At 45.1% G+C, this 14,021-nt stretch overlaps 1 protein-coding gene across 2 annotated transcripts in view; it reads right to left on the reverse strand.

Annotated features, from left to right (window-relative positions):
* The window catches only part of TNR (tenascin R), a 497,374-nt gene that overhangs the window by 39,268 nt on the left and 444,085 nt on the right, over positions 1 to 14,021 (reverse strand). For both annotated transcript variants that reach the window (XM_023728058.1, XM_004372844.1), the window contains exons 10-12: positions 3,430 to 3,519; positions 2,031 to 2,294; positions 1,129 to 1,398 (exon numbers count right to left, since the gene is read on the reverse strand). In XM_023728058.1, the coding sequence (XP_023583826.1) occupies positions 1,129 to 1,398; positions 2,031 to 2,294; positions 3,430 to 3,519 (624 nt within the window). The remainder of the gene's footprint in view (positions 1 to 1,128; positions 1,399 to 2,030; positions 2,295 to 3,429; positions 3,520 to 14,021) is intronic.

The following is a 14,021-nucleotide window of genomic DNA, read 5'->3' on the forward strand; positions in this document are numbered from 1 at the left end:
TGTTGAAATCTGTTTAGCATGATAGCAACACACAAGACTCCACTGACAGACAGGTAGTGACTGCATAGTAGGGCATTCTTAAAATCATTTCAGGCCATAGTATCAACTGAAACTTCATAGGCATGGCCAAAGTCATGTCCACGGAGAATATTTAAACAACATAAAGCCTAGCTGGCGAGATCTGTGGCTGTGCAACAAATACTACCTATCTGAAGGCCATCCGAAAACTTCCCTTTACATTCATATGTTTTGTTTTGAACTTGGAATAGGAGTAATATGGCCATTTTCTCTGGGGGAGCTTCTCTTGGACAAATCAAACTCCGCCTCAGTCTTTTATTTTTTTTTTGTCAGCCACCTTTGGTTCACTTTGGAAGAACTGCCTATTGATTGTGGAGGGATTTCAGAGCACAAGTCCAGAACAAATCCACTTTCCTAAATTGTATTTCATTTATGCTGTATGCTTCATTTTTACATGCTGTGAGATGGCAGGGTCAAAATCAGTTGGCTGTTTAATCCGCTTGTACAGCTTGTAACTTCTTGTCAGTACTTAGGAAACTACTCAAACACACATGTCCTCACCAACATGCACACTCATATTTGGGATTGTATTTGGGAATGATGAGATGGCCATCTAACCCATATCAAGGTGCCTGTGTTTTCTAAGCCATGTACAAGTAGATCCTACTTTCTGAGTGCCACATCACCATGTGGTCACACACTAGTTCCTCTGGTTCTGAGAAAGCATCAATTGCATCAGTGACCTTGCTTAGCAGAGAACCATATAAGCTAATCAAGAGATGGCTCTCCAGAATAGGAACAGGAGTTTCCTCACTGTACATGGGATTCCTCCCAGGCTGGTAGTGGAAGGACCTCCGGAACAATGTATTCAAGCTCTGCCCTCTTCAAGATATTGGGTCTATGCTACCTTCCAGATAGGAGTTTCCCATCTTGTGCATCTTGTGTGGCACTGGAAGAAGTAGGTGTATCAGAACAGCTCACAGACCCTCTGTAGCCAAATGAAGCAGTCCCCGACTCCCTGGGTGTTTCTCGTTTTAAAATTTCATGGATTTTTCAAAGGCTACTGAGTGAACTCCCTTCACAACCTGCTGTCAAGCCCTCCAGCCTCACCTGTGGTGATGGAGCCCACAATTGGCTCAGAGGTCACCGTGCCATGGACAGCCACCAGGTTCACAATGTACTCAGTGGCTGGCTGCAGGCCCATCAGGACAGCATGCCTCTTGGTGGCATCCAGGGAGACCTCTAGTATCTCTTCCTCTTCATCCCGGGGGCTGTAGTTCAGAATGAGTCTGTCTGCTGGAGGGGATGGGTCACTCCAGGTGATGTTCACGCTGGAGGAGGTCACGTGAGAAAAGTGCAAATGGGAGATGGGGCGGAAACCTGCCAAACAGAGGAGATGGATGGTTCTGAAACACGTGTGAAGTGGTGGGGCCACTGGGCTAGGACAGCTGCCTGACTCCAGGGATCGTCTCTCCTTGATAACAAGGGCTACACCTTCACCAGCTGACCTGGAGTCTTCACCTTCTCACTCTCCAGTCCTGGCCACTCCCATTTCCCCAGCTACATACTGAAAGATGAATGCCCTCAGCAAAGGAAAACCAGAATTACCTCTGTGAGTTATTCATAATACTGATCCAGGATTGAAAATTTCTATCCTGGAAGGAATTTAACATGATCTCATGGATATACTGAATGTCCACTGATTGAGTGCAGGCAGGGGAAGATGGACAAATCAACAATTATATCCAGGCTATAGGAAACCAGACACAAATTTTCAGAGGTTTGGCACACTTATTCCCCTCTCCCTTTTCTTCCAACCACTCCCTCTTGATGTATTTATTAGTTTTTCCTCCATCTCTTCTTTCTCTACTCATTCCTCCCTTTTCTAAAGGAAATGGGCCATTGGGAGAGAAGGTTGCCTGTGACCTGCTCACACTGAGTGAGATCTGCTGATCCCTGAACCTGGCTGGGTGGGATCTGGGAGCCCCCATGGGGTTTCTGCTGCCTGGTACCTGTGAAGGCATCCACCGTGGACTCCAAACTCTGCTGCCGGCCCCTCTCAGCGGTGATCGATATGATGTACTCTGCCCCGGGTTCTAGGTTTGTCAGTGTGTACGAGGTCTTGTCCTTGGGCACAGTGACTTCGGAGGCGATCCCAGAGGATGGGGTAAATGTAATTCGGTAGTGATCAATGGGGCCATTGGCCTTGGTCCAGATGAGGGAGATGGAGGTCTCTGAGGAGGCTGTCACCATGAGGTCTCGGGGACTGTCAAGTTCTGTGGATCAACACAAGTGGTCTATTTTACACAGGTCCCACAGAGGGGCCGGTAGTAATTAGACCACACTTAATCCTGAGGGATTCTAAGCTATCAGCAGGCCTGCCAACCATGAGGATTAGCTTGTCATTGCTGACACTTATCTCACACTTTGTTAAGCACCTTCCCTTGGAAATACAGCCAGGAGCTTGGCAAACAGATGGACAAGCCACAGAAAGGCATTACTAGCTCAGACACGACTGGAATACATCCACCTCTGGAACAAAGCTGGCTTCTGATTTTCAAGCTCTCCAGATTCATTTTCTCCCAGGTTTTCTCAGTAAGCCAACCAGGGCAAACCATGAGCCAGCATCAAGTACGGATTTGCCATTCCTCGTAACAGTAGCTACTTCGCATCCCTGGGCCATTTTGACTTGGCCTAGCTATGAGTGTGTAGGCAAGTAGATCTGTGGACTCCTGGGGCTTAGGTCTAGATTGTTTTGACCTCACTAGGAAAGGATGTCTACGCTAGACAATTTGGGATTGGTGCCAAATGCTCAGCTCCAGCTCAGGCTGCTTGTACCTAAGCTACTAGAGTGACTATAATTTACCCAGAATTAGGAAGCAAGAATGCTAGATCTAAAGAAGCAAGAGTCTCAAGTGTAGTCTTCTATTTTCTTTGGATTTAATGGGTTTTTTCCCAAGTCTAGACTTCCATCCCAGTGACCTGTACCACACAAGTGCAGAGTGAGAGACATCATTGCTTAGATGACTAGATAAATATGACTTGATATATATATATATGTATATACACACACACACATACACACACACACATTATATATGTATGTATGTGTATATATATGTATACAACCATCTGTGCTCTGCACAGTCCTGGGCAGTCCTTTGTACCATAGGGGACCATACACAGATTTATGGAGAATAGGAAGGACTCCATCCTGCATGTCAGATATCAGAGGTTAAGCACAGGAGAATCAAAGGTTGCAGGTGGTTGTTTTTCCTCAGGCTGATAGTTATCATCCAGGGAACTGTTCACTGGATGCATTATCTTCTGACCAACCCTTGCCAGGACAAGCTTCCATGGCTTCTTGGGGTTACATATATCCTGGTCTTCCTCACCAATCCTCCCACTCACCAGTCCTGGCATTCATGGTAGCTGGTACACTCTGCTGTGAGTTCATGATGGCAGATATTCCAACCCCATACTCAGTGCCAGGCACCAGATCTGTTGGTAGATACAGAAATACAAAACATTACTCTGCATGTGTGTGTGTGTGTGTGTGTGCGCGCGCGCGCGCGCGCACCTGTGCGTGTGTGTTAGGGATGGAGGAAGTCTTAATGAAGGAAGCAAATGATCTTAGACTCCTATTTAGATATTATTTTTAGTCCTTCCTGAATCCTCTCTTAATTTTATCTATTAGGAATTCCTGATTTCACCACTTAGGAAATCCATACCATGTCAATAGGATGAGCCTGGCCAGCGCAGAATTTCCTTCTTGTTGCTGGTCACCTCAAGAAGGCAGTGAGGACGCTCTTGTCCGTGACCTTCAGAAGTATGCTCTCCTGTGGAAGGCCTCCCTGTGGTACTCAGTGTCTCAGGTTGGCTAGAACTGGTGAAGGAAGTTTTTGCTTAAATTGTGAATTGAGGACTGTGTAATTGAGAAGAATTGTGTGGACATGGGCCTTTGAAGCATTTCTTGAATATTGTATATGAGGACCAAGCTGCATCTTTTGTACATAGGGGCTGAGGCCATATGGGGACTCCTGGGTCCCTTCTAAGGAACATCTGTGGATGGACTTTCTCTCTGAGCACAGGGCTGTCAGGTTTTTAATGTAATGGGATGCAGAAGCCCTGCTGCTGTGGGTTCCCTACCAAGGTCGATAATTAAGGCCGCAGGGTATTTAAAGCTAAGGGTTTAATCTTAGGATGACTTCTGGGGGACTGAAGTAAGATGGAGGAAACACTAATATTGTCCAGCTAAAGGAAATAATCCTCTCTGGGGAAATATTGGGGGTTCAATTCAACCGAGTATTGGCGGATGGCTCCAGAAATACCTGGAATTATCTGGTATCTCTCCTAACCTTCTTCCACATTCTTTTTCAGACTAACTTGTTTAACTGGTACATTAGTTTGCTAATGCTGCTGTAACAAATTACTACAAACTTAGTGGCTTAAAATGACACAGATTTATTATCTTATAGTTCAGGAGGTCAGAGGTCTAAAATGGGTTAGCATGGCTGTGTTCCTTCTGGAGGTTCTAGAGGAAAATTTGTTTCTTGACTTATCCAACTTCTAGAGACTGCCCGCATTCCTTGGCTTGTGGCCCCTGCCTCCATCTTCAAAGCCAGCAGCATAGCGTTTTCTGACAATCTCTCTTTCTCTTCTCTCTCTCTTTCTGATTCCGATCCTCCCCTACCTCTTATAAGGACTCTTATGATTACATTGGGCCCACCGGGATAATTCAGGATAATTTTCCATCTTAAGAGTTTAACTTAATCACATCTGCAAATTTCCTTTTGCCATGTAAGGTGACAAATTCATAGGTTCCAGGGATTAGGATGTGAACATCTTTGCCAAAAAAACAAAAAACAAAAATAAAAACAAATCCATTGCCGTTGAGTCAATTCTGACTCATAGTGACCCTATAGGACAGGGTAGAATTGCCCCCGTGGGATTTCCAAGGAGTGGCTGGTGGATTTGAACTGCCGACCTTTTGGTTAGCAGCCAAACTCTTAACCACTGTGCCACCAGGGCTCCTGAACATCTTTAGGGGCCATTATTCATCCTACCATATTGCCATCAAACTCATCTTCATTTATTAGGACTGGAAGTGTATAAAAATGCACCCAAGATAAAATCATCACCCTTGAGGGTCTCCCATTGTCAGTCTGAGTCCTTCTGATAGGCTTTTTGTGGGGCTCTGTGTGTGCACCCTAGAACCATGGCTGATTTTAGTCCTATTCCGCACTTATACAACACTTGTGCTTTTCAAAATACTTGAATGTGTTTTGAGCCTCAGCATGACCTTTTGAAGAAAGTAGGATGAATAGTCTTTTCTCCATCTTTTTATAAAATGAAACTGAGGTACAAAGTATGTCTGCCACCAGCTGGAGAAGTCATCCAGCTTTCTGACCTCAAGGTTCAGGGCTTTTAGGAGGATTGGGATGCCCCTTGGGGCAGCTTGACTTCCCTGGGATCCTTGAGGTAATGTGAATGATTTTGAGAGAAAATGCATTGATCAGCCTTTTCTTAACATGGCTTGGTTTAACCAAGGGAGTGTTGCAGGGTAGCCTGAAGGTTCTGTACCCCCTCCTCTCAGTATGGCTTTAGCTCAGCCCATGCAGTACATAACCCCATGCTTGAGCATGGCAGAATCTAGCAGGTCTTTCTGACCTAGCTCCATCAAAAGAATGAAGTCCCCAAACCCTGTCTTGGGGGGTGTTTCAATCAGCCACCTTTTTTCTTTCTTGAACTAGCTCTATTCCTTTCCTAATCCTTAGTTCTTTCTTTCTCTGAAGGTCAACACAGGTGGAGGTAAAAGCACCAGACTTTGAAGTATGACATACCTGTGTTCATTTTCAGGTTTTGCCATCTTCTACGTGTGTGACCTTGATTACTTAACATCTTTCAGCTCCAGTTTCCATACAATGAGAATTACAACAGTATCTATCTCAGAATGTTATTGTGAGGATTAAATGAATCAATGTGTGTAAAGTATAGTGGTTGGCCCAGAAGGTAGCTAATAGTATTATTACCTTGCTCAGAGAACTATTTTAGGATTTTTAAGTCCATTCTTTGTGGGTGGTCTCATTAGCTATAAAAAGTGCCCCACACAGGTATGCAGGTTGGTTCTAGGTATACCTGTTGTTGTCTGTTGGCTAAGGCTTAAACTGTTGGCTCTGGGTGAAAGCAATGATTCAGCGAGTCCAGGTGTCAGTGAAGAGCTTGCACCTAGCTGGGGCCAAGTGGCTGACTCTAGATTGAGTGAGTGATTGCAACACCGCCGAATCTGTTGAAAGCACACATTTATCTCTGCCGATACGTTAAGCAAGTCCCAGGTACATCCTTGGTTGGAGAAATTAGATTACCTTTGGGACATAAACTACTTTTCTCAGACAACTGATTGAGACCTTCAGTTGCCTATAATGAAGTAGAAATTCTGCGATGTAGATAAGGATGACAGATTGAGGGAGTAAGACAGAAATTATATGTTGCCAAACGGATCTAACACGTAACGCTTTCATCCGAGTTTCTTATTTATGAAGCTTAAATGACGTGTTCAATAATTTACAACAGAATCATCTTCTCCCAGAAAACTTCAGAGCAGAATTTAAAGCTCTCTCTTCCCAGGCTTTCTGTCTAGGGGGTGGGGAAGTGGGACTCGCTTATAGGTTTGTGCCTGCTGCTTTCCTTTGATTTTCAGCCACTTTCTTCCTGTGCTACAAGTGAATTGTTGCTCTTTGCCAGCAGGTAAAACACAGTTCTACTGGAAAAGAAAATGTGTATCCAAGGCATATTCAGTATACTTATACAACAGCACTCTGAGGACTCGGAGAGATTTCCCATTGCTCTTCATCAATGCTCCTTTTATCTTTCCATCCAACTCCTGAAAGTGGTAGCATATACATGGCTCTATTCTCTTTCTTAACAGCAGCTCAGAAAAATTATCCCTTAGGAAACCACCACTTTCCGTTCCTTATTGAACCTCCTTTGTTCAGCTTGGAGGTTGACTCCTTTCCAACTATTTCACTGCACACCTATTCTTCTCTGAACTCTTAAAGCACACCATTCATTCACTCCACAAACACTACTGAGTGCCTCCTTTGTGCCAAGCACAAGGCTCTGTACTGGGGATACCAGGGTGACCTGAAGGACATCAGCCTTGCCCTTAGGGAGATGAAAAGGAACCTGTGCTAAAGAAGTCAATTATTTATTGCGTGCCCATAATATGCCAAGTACTGGACAACATGCAATAGGTAATCTAGAAGAATAATGAAGAAGGAAGGGAGGAAATGAGGAAGGGGTAAAGGATTTTTGAGTGTCTGATGGTAAAGAGTACTGTTATAACTATAGCTTCTTAGAGATTCCTACCTGTTATCTTATTTAATCCCAACAGTAGCTTTGCCAGGAGGATATTGCTGATGAGCAAACAGAGGCTCAGAAGAGAAGTCTACTCTTTGACCAAGACCATGAAGCTAATGCATGCTAAGACTGGGTTTGGAATCCAAGTCCCTTGTTCATTCTGCCACACCACAGCATGGCCCCTGTCCATAAGAGTCTTACAGTCCAGTAGTGGGGAATGGAGTAATCATATTGGAACTTGAGAGTAATTTGATCCTACGCCTTGGGCTGCTGACTAAGAAAGCTGTTTCTGTGGGGAGAAGAGATCAGCATGGGCTGGAATAGCCAGAGAAGGCTTTCTAGAAAAGGGGCTTGAGTTGTACCTTGAAAGCTAGCCAAGATTAGGAAAAGTAGAGAGAAGAAAGTATGGAATCCTGCGGTGGTCAGGGTGAGGCATAGTAAGCAGTGATTTCTCACCTGTACTGCAAGGACCACGGGTGATAAAACCAGAATGACTTCCCTCTGTTTAGGAAACCTAATCTGTATGCTTACTGCTACCAGTGGGGAAAGCAGTATGGAGGAGGGCCAAGTAACTGAGACTGCTGTTTCTTGCCAGCAAAAACATTACACTTGTGGTCCGCAGGTTGGGTTCAGGTAGCCATGTGGACATATGGACTTTTTTCATCTCTAAATCCCTGGGCTCATCCCCCAAGTGTCTGTGAAAGTTCAAGTCTACCAAAGTAAGGTTAAAAATTTGGTTGGCCCTAGTGTATTGGACACCTGCCTTCACAGGGAGGAACAAACTGAAGACCCTGCCCCCAAGGAGCTTTCAGTCTAGCAGGGGATACAAGAAAGTCCATTAATTACAACTCAGTGTAATTAGCACCATAGCAGAGCATTTGCTGTTTGTAATCCTTCTCCCTTATAGTGGTCAGAGTATTACATTGTTATTGTTAGTGCATATGTCTGTCTCCTCACTAGACTCTGAGATCTTTGGGTCAAGGGATTTAAAAAAAAAAAAAAAATTTTATCTTCAGTATGAAGCATAGTGAAAAAATAGATGAGACATAGAAGCAGCATGGTTACGGCAGTGGTGGTGGGTAGTGTTGGGAAAACTTCCAAGAGAAGATATCTGAGCTGGGTTTGAAGGATCAGTGGAACTTCAGTTAAGGAGAAGACATCCCAGGTTGAGGGAACAGCACATGCAAAACCAGATCTAGTTCATGAAAACCAGGGACCTAATGTAGGTCCCCTCCTAGGGGAACTTTCCAGTGGTGGAATTTGGGGATGAGAAGATTCACAGATGGGGAGATATTTGGAGATGGAGGGTCTTCTGGGAGCCAAGTCACACCAGATAGGCAGCCATCTATTTTTTTTTAATAGAATGGAGATCTAACCTCTTAGGCTCCTCACCCTTATCTCCTTGGGTAACAGTAGGTGCTTCTTCGGGTCCCCTGAATGACTTAGGCTTTTGAGGACATCTCCCTGCTCTCTTGGTGTGGATGATGTTCAAACATCAAGAGAAGCAGCCAATTCCATGCTGACTATAAGGAAGAGACTGGCCTGACAAACCCATATTTTAAAAAATAGTAATACTAAGGAGCTTTCTCAGATGGAACCTTCTCGTTGCCAGTGAAATTAATGAAAAACATGTCTCATCATCCCCTGTCCTACAGGAACATCTTGTCTCTGGGTCTTTACTGTAAACAAGCACTCTTTGCTGAAGAAGCCAAAGCAGAAGCTGAAAAATTCCCACCTGGCTTTTCTCCTGGTTCACTGTTCCCTCGTCCTTTAACACAAATAGGGGGATGGCTCCTTTTATGTCCCAGCTTTATGAAGAAGAGGAGTATAGAAGTCTCTGCCCTTTCCTCTTTTCTACTTGAGTCCTGGAAGCCCACCTCCCACTTTCCAGCCCCCTGGAAGGCGGCACCATGTTCAGAGGGTGCCTTACCAAAGTGACCACTTGGGGTCACTGTGACTTCACCCAAAGGAGGCTGAGAACAGTCTGGCCCTGGCCCCCAGGCCTCTTGCCCGGCCGCCTCCCCCTTAGAAGAGCCCAAAGGCTTCGGAGCTCTGGCACTCAGTTTGGTGTTTGTGCGCTGGCACGTCAGGGGAGTGCAGACAGGGTGAAGTGAACAGCAAGTGCGTTGGTCAATGCTGATTTGCCAGCTGGACTTCTTCTGATGTGTCAGGTTTCTTCATGGAAAATCCTCCTGTGGACAAGTACATCTCCTGCCCTTGCACCTTGAGGAGCCCACCTTCTCACCACCACGCCCCATTTGAACCCTGATGGCCTCAAATGTGGGGTTTGGTAGGAGGGCCTCATTCTGTGTCCCCAGCTTTCAGAGGCCTTGAAGGTGGCGACTTGCACAGCCTGACTGGGATGTGCTTTCAGAATTCAGCTTGTGAGTGAGTTAGTGTGAGTATGAGTGACTGTGTGTGTTAGTGTGTGTGCATGTAAGTATGTGAGTGTGTGTGCATGTAAGTATGTGTGTGTGTACATGTAAGTATGTGTGAGTGTCTGTTGTGTGGCTGGCTATTAGTCTTCGTTTTCTTGCAATCCTAAATTGTATTGTGATGTCTGTAGGACTCTTCAAACCCGTGAGTTTCCTAAACCCTGTTGATAATTTTTCTGACTAGCAGCTTTTTGACTGGAGATAGAGGTAGTCACAGCACAGAGAGAAGCAGCTGGTTGGGACTTGCTGTGATGAAGCATACAGGCAGGTGACCCAAGGAGGGGGTGAGGGATACAATGAATGGGCCATGGATGGCTGGGTGAGCACACAGTACACATGTGAACACGTGGACCAGTTCATTTCACCTTGTCTCGTGACCGCAGACCACCCCTAAACGGTGGTCCTCACATGTGGACTCCTGCTCATGAGGGAGGCCTAAACATGACAGCATAGATGGCTGAGGGCAAACTCCTCTCCCCTCCAGGCAAAACACTTCGGGCACATGCTTTTCTGATGAGGGTTGGAGGAGTCACCCCAGACACAAAGGCCAGAGTTTGTTTATAATTTTCATTAGTCCCTGGCAGGGAGGCTGGTGTTTTGACCAAATTCCAGTCAAAGAATGAGATTCTCCTTCCATCCTTCCCTGTCTTTACTTTCCTCTCCCTCCCTCCATTAGTCTTCTATATTGCTTATTGCTTTTTGCTGCTACCGAGAAAGCAGAGTGGTGTTGCCAGTCCCTGCTTAATGCTGCCAAGCTCCAACCCAGAGGTACCTTGATGAGCCTATGAGGTATGTGTAGCACTCAGACCCCTTAGGGGTCTCAGCAGACATCATCTGAGCTGAGAGGTTGAGCCTAAAAAAGTCTTAGCATTAAGGACACAGAAGCCACCAGAGCAAAGAAAAAAAGTCTGCAGATACCGAGCCTATTGTTCAGAAACCAGTTCGTACCCCAGAGGGAAGTCACTAGGCATTACCGAGAAAGAGTAATGGGAAAAGAAGTTTGGGATCTTGTGCCCCAGCCTGGCCTCTGTGTTTGCGAAGGGCGAGGTATGTGAAAGGGAGCCTGGGAGGGGGTTGCCTGCTGCATGCTCTCAGAATGATTCAGAGACTGGGTGAGTCAGGAGGGCATATATTTCACAGTCAAGGGGTCAATGGTGGCCACAGACACAGGGCTTCTGCTGGCCATAGCAAATACAGTGCCAAGGACTTCAACGGATTAGAGGCAACTAGAAGAGTAAAGGAGTATGAAATTGTACCATGTAAAGGCCAGGCAACCTTGGGCCCGGGTCTGTCCTCTGTGGGGATGAATCACAGTAACAAATCTAATGGATATTGAGTGCTCACTGTGTGCCAGACTCCACGCTAAGTGTGTGTGTGTGTATTGTTGTTGTTGGGTGCCATCGAGTCGATTCTAACTGATAGCAACCTCATGTGACAGAGTAGAACTGTCCCATAGGGTGTTCTAGGCTGTAATCTTTACAGGATGGAGCCCTTGTAGAGCAGTGGTTAAGCGCTTGGCTGCTAACCAAAAGGTCAGCAGTTCGAACCCACCAGTGGCTCTGACGGAGAAGATGTGGCAGTCTGCTTCCATAAAGATTACAAGCCTTGGAAACCCTATAGGGCAGTTCTATTCTGTCCTGTAGGGTCACTATGAGTTGCAATGGACTCGAAGTCAATGGGTTTGTTTTTTTTTTTGTTAATCATTATGGGAGCAGAAGCCCTAGTGACACAGTGGTTAAAGTGATCGACTACTAACTGAAAGGTGGGTGGTTTGAAACCACCAGTGCTCCGAGGGAGAAGGATGTGGCAGCCTGCTTCTGTAGAGATTTACAGCCTTGGGAATCCTATAGGGTCGCTATGAGTCAGAATTGACTTGATGGTAGTAGGTTTTGGGTTATGGGAGCAGATTGCCAGATCTTTCACCTGTGGGGTGGGTTCGAACCGCCATCCTTTCAGTTAGCAGCCAAGTGCTTAACCAGGCCTCCATATATATAATTTCATTTAATCCTCACAGCAACTCCATGAGGTAGATATGATGTCTTAAGACGAGGAAACTGAAGCACAGGAAGTGAAAGAAATTTGCTCAAGGACACATATCTATGGAGTTGGACTCAAACCCCAATTGGGTAAGTTCAGAGGGGTGACCTCAGAGGCCATGCTCTAAATGAGTGCTTCTCACCCATTAATGTGCACACAAATCACTTGGGGATCTGGTAAAATGCAGACTCTGATTCAGTAGATCTGCGGTGGGCCTAAGATTCTACATGTCTAAGATCTCCCAGGATGATAATAGTGCTGCTGGTCCCCTTACCACACTTTGAGAAGCTAGATTCTAAACCACCGCACCACACTGATTTCAGGAAGTTACACTAAACCATCTATGAGCTTACAGACCTCCTCCTCCTTTTCTATCACCACCATCATCCATTTGCTGAGCAGTTTACTATATAAGTAAAAATACTACATCAAACCCATTGAGTGCGTTATCTTACTACATCCTCATGATAGCACCATGAGGTAAGTGATACCATTTGCCTTTTATAGATAAAGAAATGGAGCCTTTGACTCATGAGTGACCTTATATACAAGAGAATGAAACGGTGCCTGGTCCTGTGTCATCTCACAGTCGCCAGCAGGTTTGAGTCCATCCCTGTGGCCATTGTGCCAATCCGTCTCGCTAATGGCCTCCCATGCCTTTGCTGGCCCTCTGCTTCACCAAACATGATGTCCTTCTCTGGTGATTCATTTGTCCTGATGACTTCTCCAAAGCAAGCAAGTCAGACAGTGTTCTATAGTGATCCGTAAGGGTTTCATTGGCTAATTTTACAAAGTAGATCACCAGGCCTTTCTTTCTGATCTGTCAGTCTGGAAGCTCCACTGGAACCTGTCTCCCATGCATGACCCTGCTAGTATCTGAAATGCCAGTGACATAGCGTCCAGCATCACAGCAACATGCCAGCCACCACAGTATGGCAAACTGATGGATGGGTAGTGGGAACACAGGCCTTAGAGGCTGAGAAACTTTCCTCTTTCGGATCAAAGTTTGGAGTGTGAAAGAAAACATAGTTCCTTGGAGCCGGGATTAAACTTCTCCCTCCCTTTCCCTTCCCTCCTCCACGGCCCTTCCTTCTCTTCCCCCAGATACCAAAGCAAGAGCGCTAACAATCCTTGTAATTCACGTCTCAGCAAGTACAGACACACCTGATTTCCTTACATGCCTAGAATCCCTTCTAAATCACGTAAAGTTATTTGCCTTTATAAATCTCACTAGCAATGAACTCCCTGGGATAATTATGTGTACTATATATATATTATATATATATATATAATTTTATAAAGCCAACTCTAATAAAAAATGAACTAAGTCCCTACTCAATAATAATTTTCTATCCCTTATAAATCTGCAGCATTTATTTTTGACTGTCCCTTGTATTTTACTTCCTTAGTAGACAGAGACACAGAATCAGATGCCATTTGGCATGGGGCAACACTTTCAGCTGGGTCTCAGAAGAACTGACTTTGAGTCACTGCTATGCTCCTTGCTAGCTTTGTGAAGTTGAGCGATTCCCCAATCTCCCCGAGCCTCAGTTTCCTCATCCATAAAATGGGCTGCTAGCAATATCTACCACACAAGGTTACGAAGATTAAATAAGCCATAACTATGTGAAGGTACCTGGCATAAGAGAGATGATCAGTGTTGAATCTTCTTTTTTTCCTGGTAGTGGGAAATGATAACTAGGATGTGACTGGGTCCTTCTCTATATCTCTCACGATTTTATGGTATATCTTCCATCCAAACAACTAGTCATCGACTTAGTAAACTGCTAATTTCCAAATCAGTCTGAGGCTCAAGGCAAGGCTAGGTTGAACTTAGAATCAGTTCCCTCCTGCATCTTTCTCAGATTTTTGTTGAGCTTAATTTTTTTTGTGAATATCTCCAGTTTTCTGCAAAAGGCCCGTACGCCAGCTGGTCTGTTCCTTCTATGTTTAATTCACCCCCATTAACCTGCTTGGTCAGTATATCTTCCCATCTCCTTTCTGTTTTTTTCAGGAGCGCATCTGTCTGGAAAAGGCATTTATTATGTTTACTTTAACTGGCCTCATTTGGCAAGGTGGTCTGGGATTTCAGCTCGGGAGGAAAACAGCTTTGATTATATTGCCCTTGTTTACTGTACACGCACTTTGCTATGTATCCCTTGTCTACTAAGA

Source organism: Trichechus manatus, unplaced genomic scaffold, assembly GCF_000243295.1.
Source record: "Trichechus manatus latirostris isolate Lorelei unplaced genomic scaffold, TriManLat1.0 scaffold00021, whole genome shotgun sequence".
NCBI classification, from domain to species: Eukaryota; Metazoa; Chordata; class Mammalia; order Sirenia; family Trichechidae; genus Trichechus; species Trichechus manatus.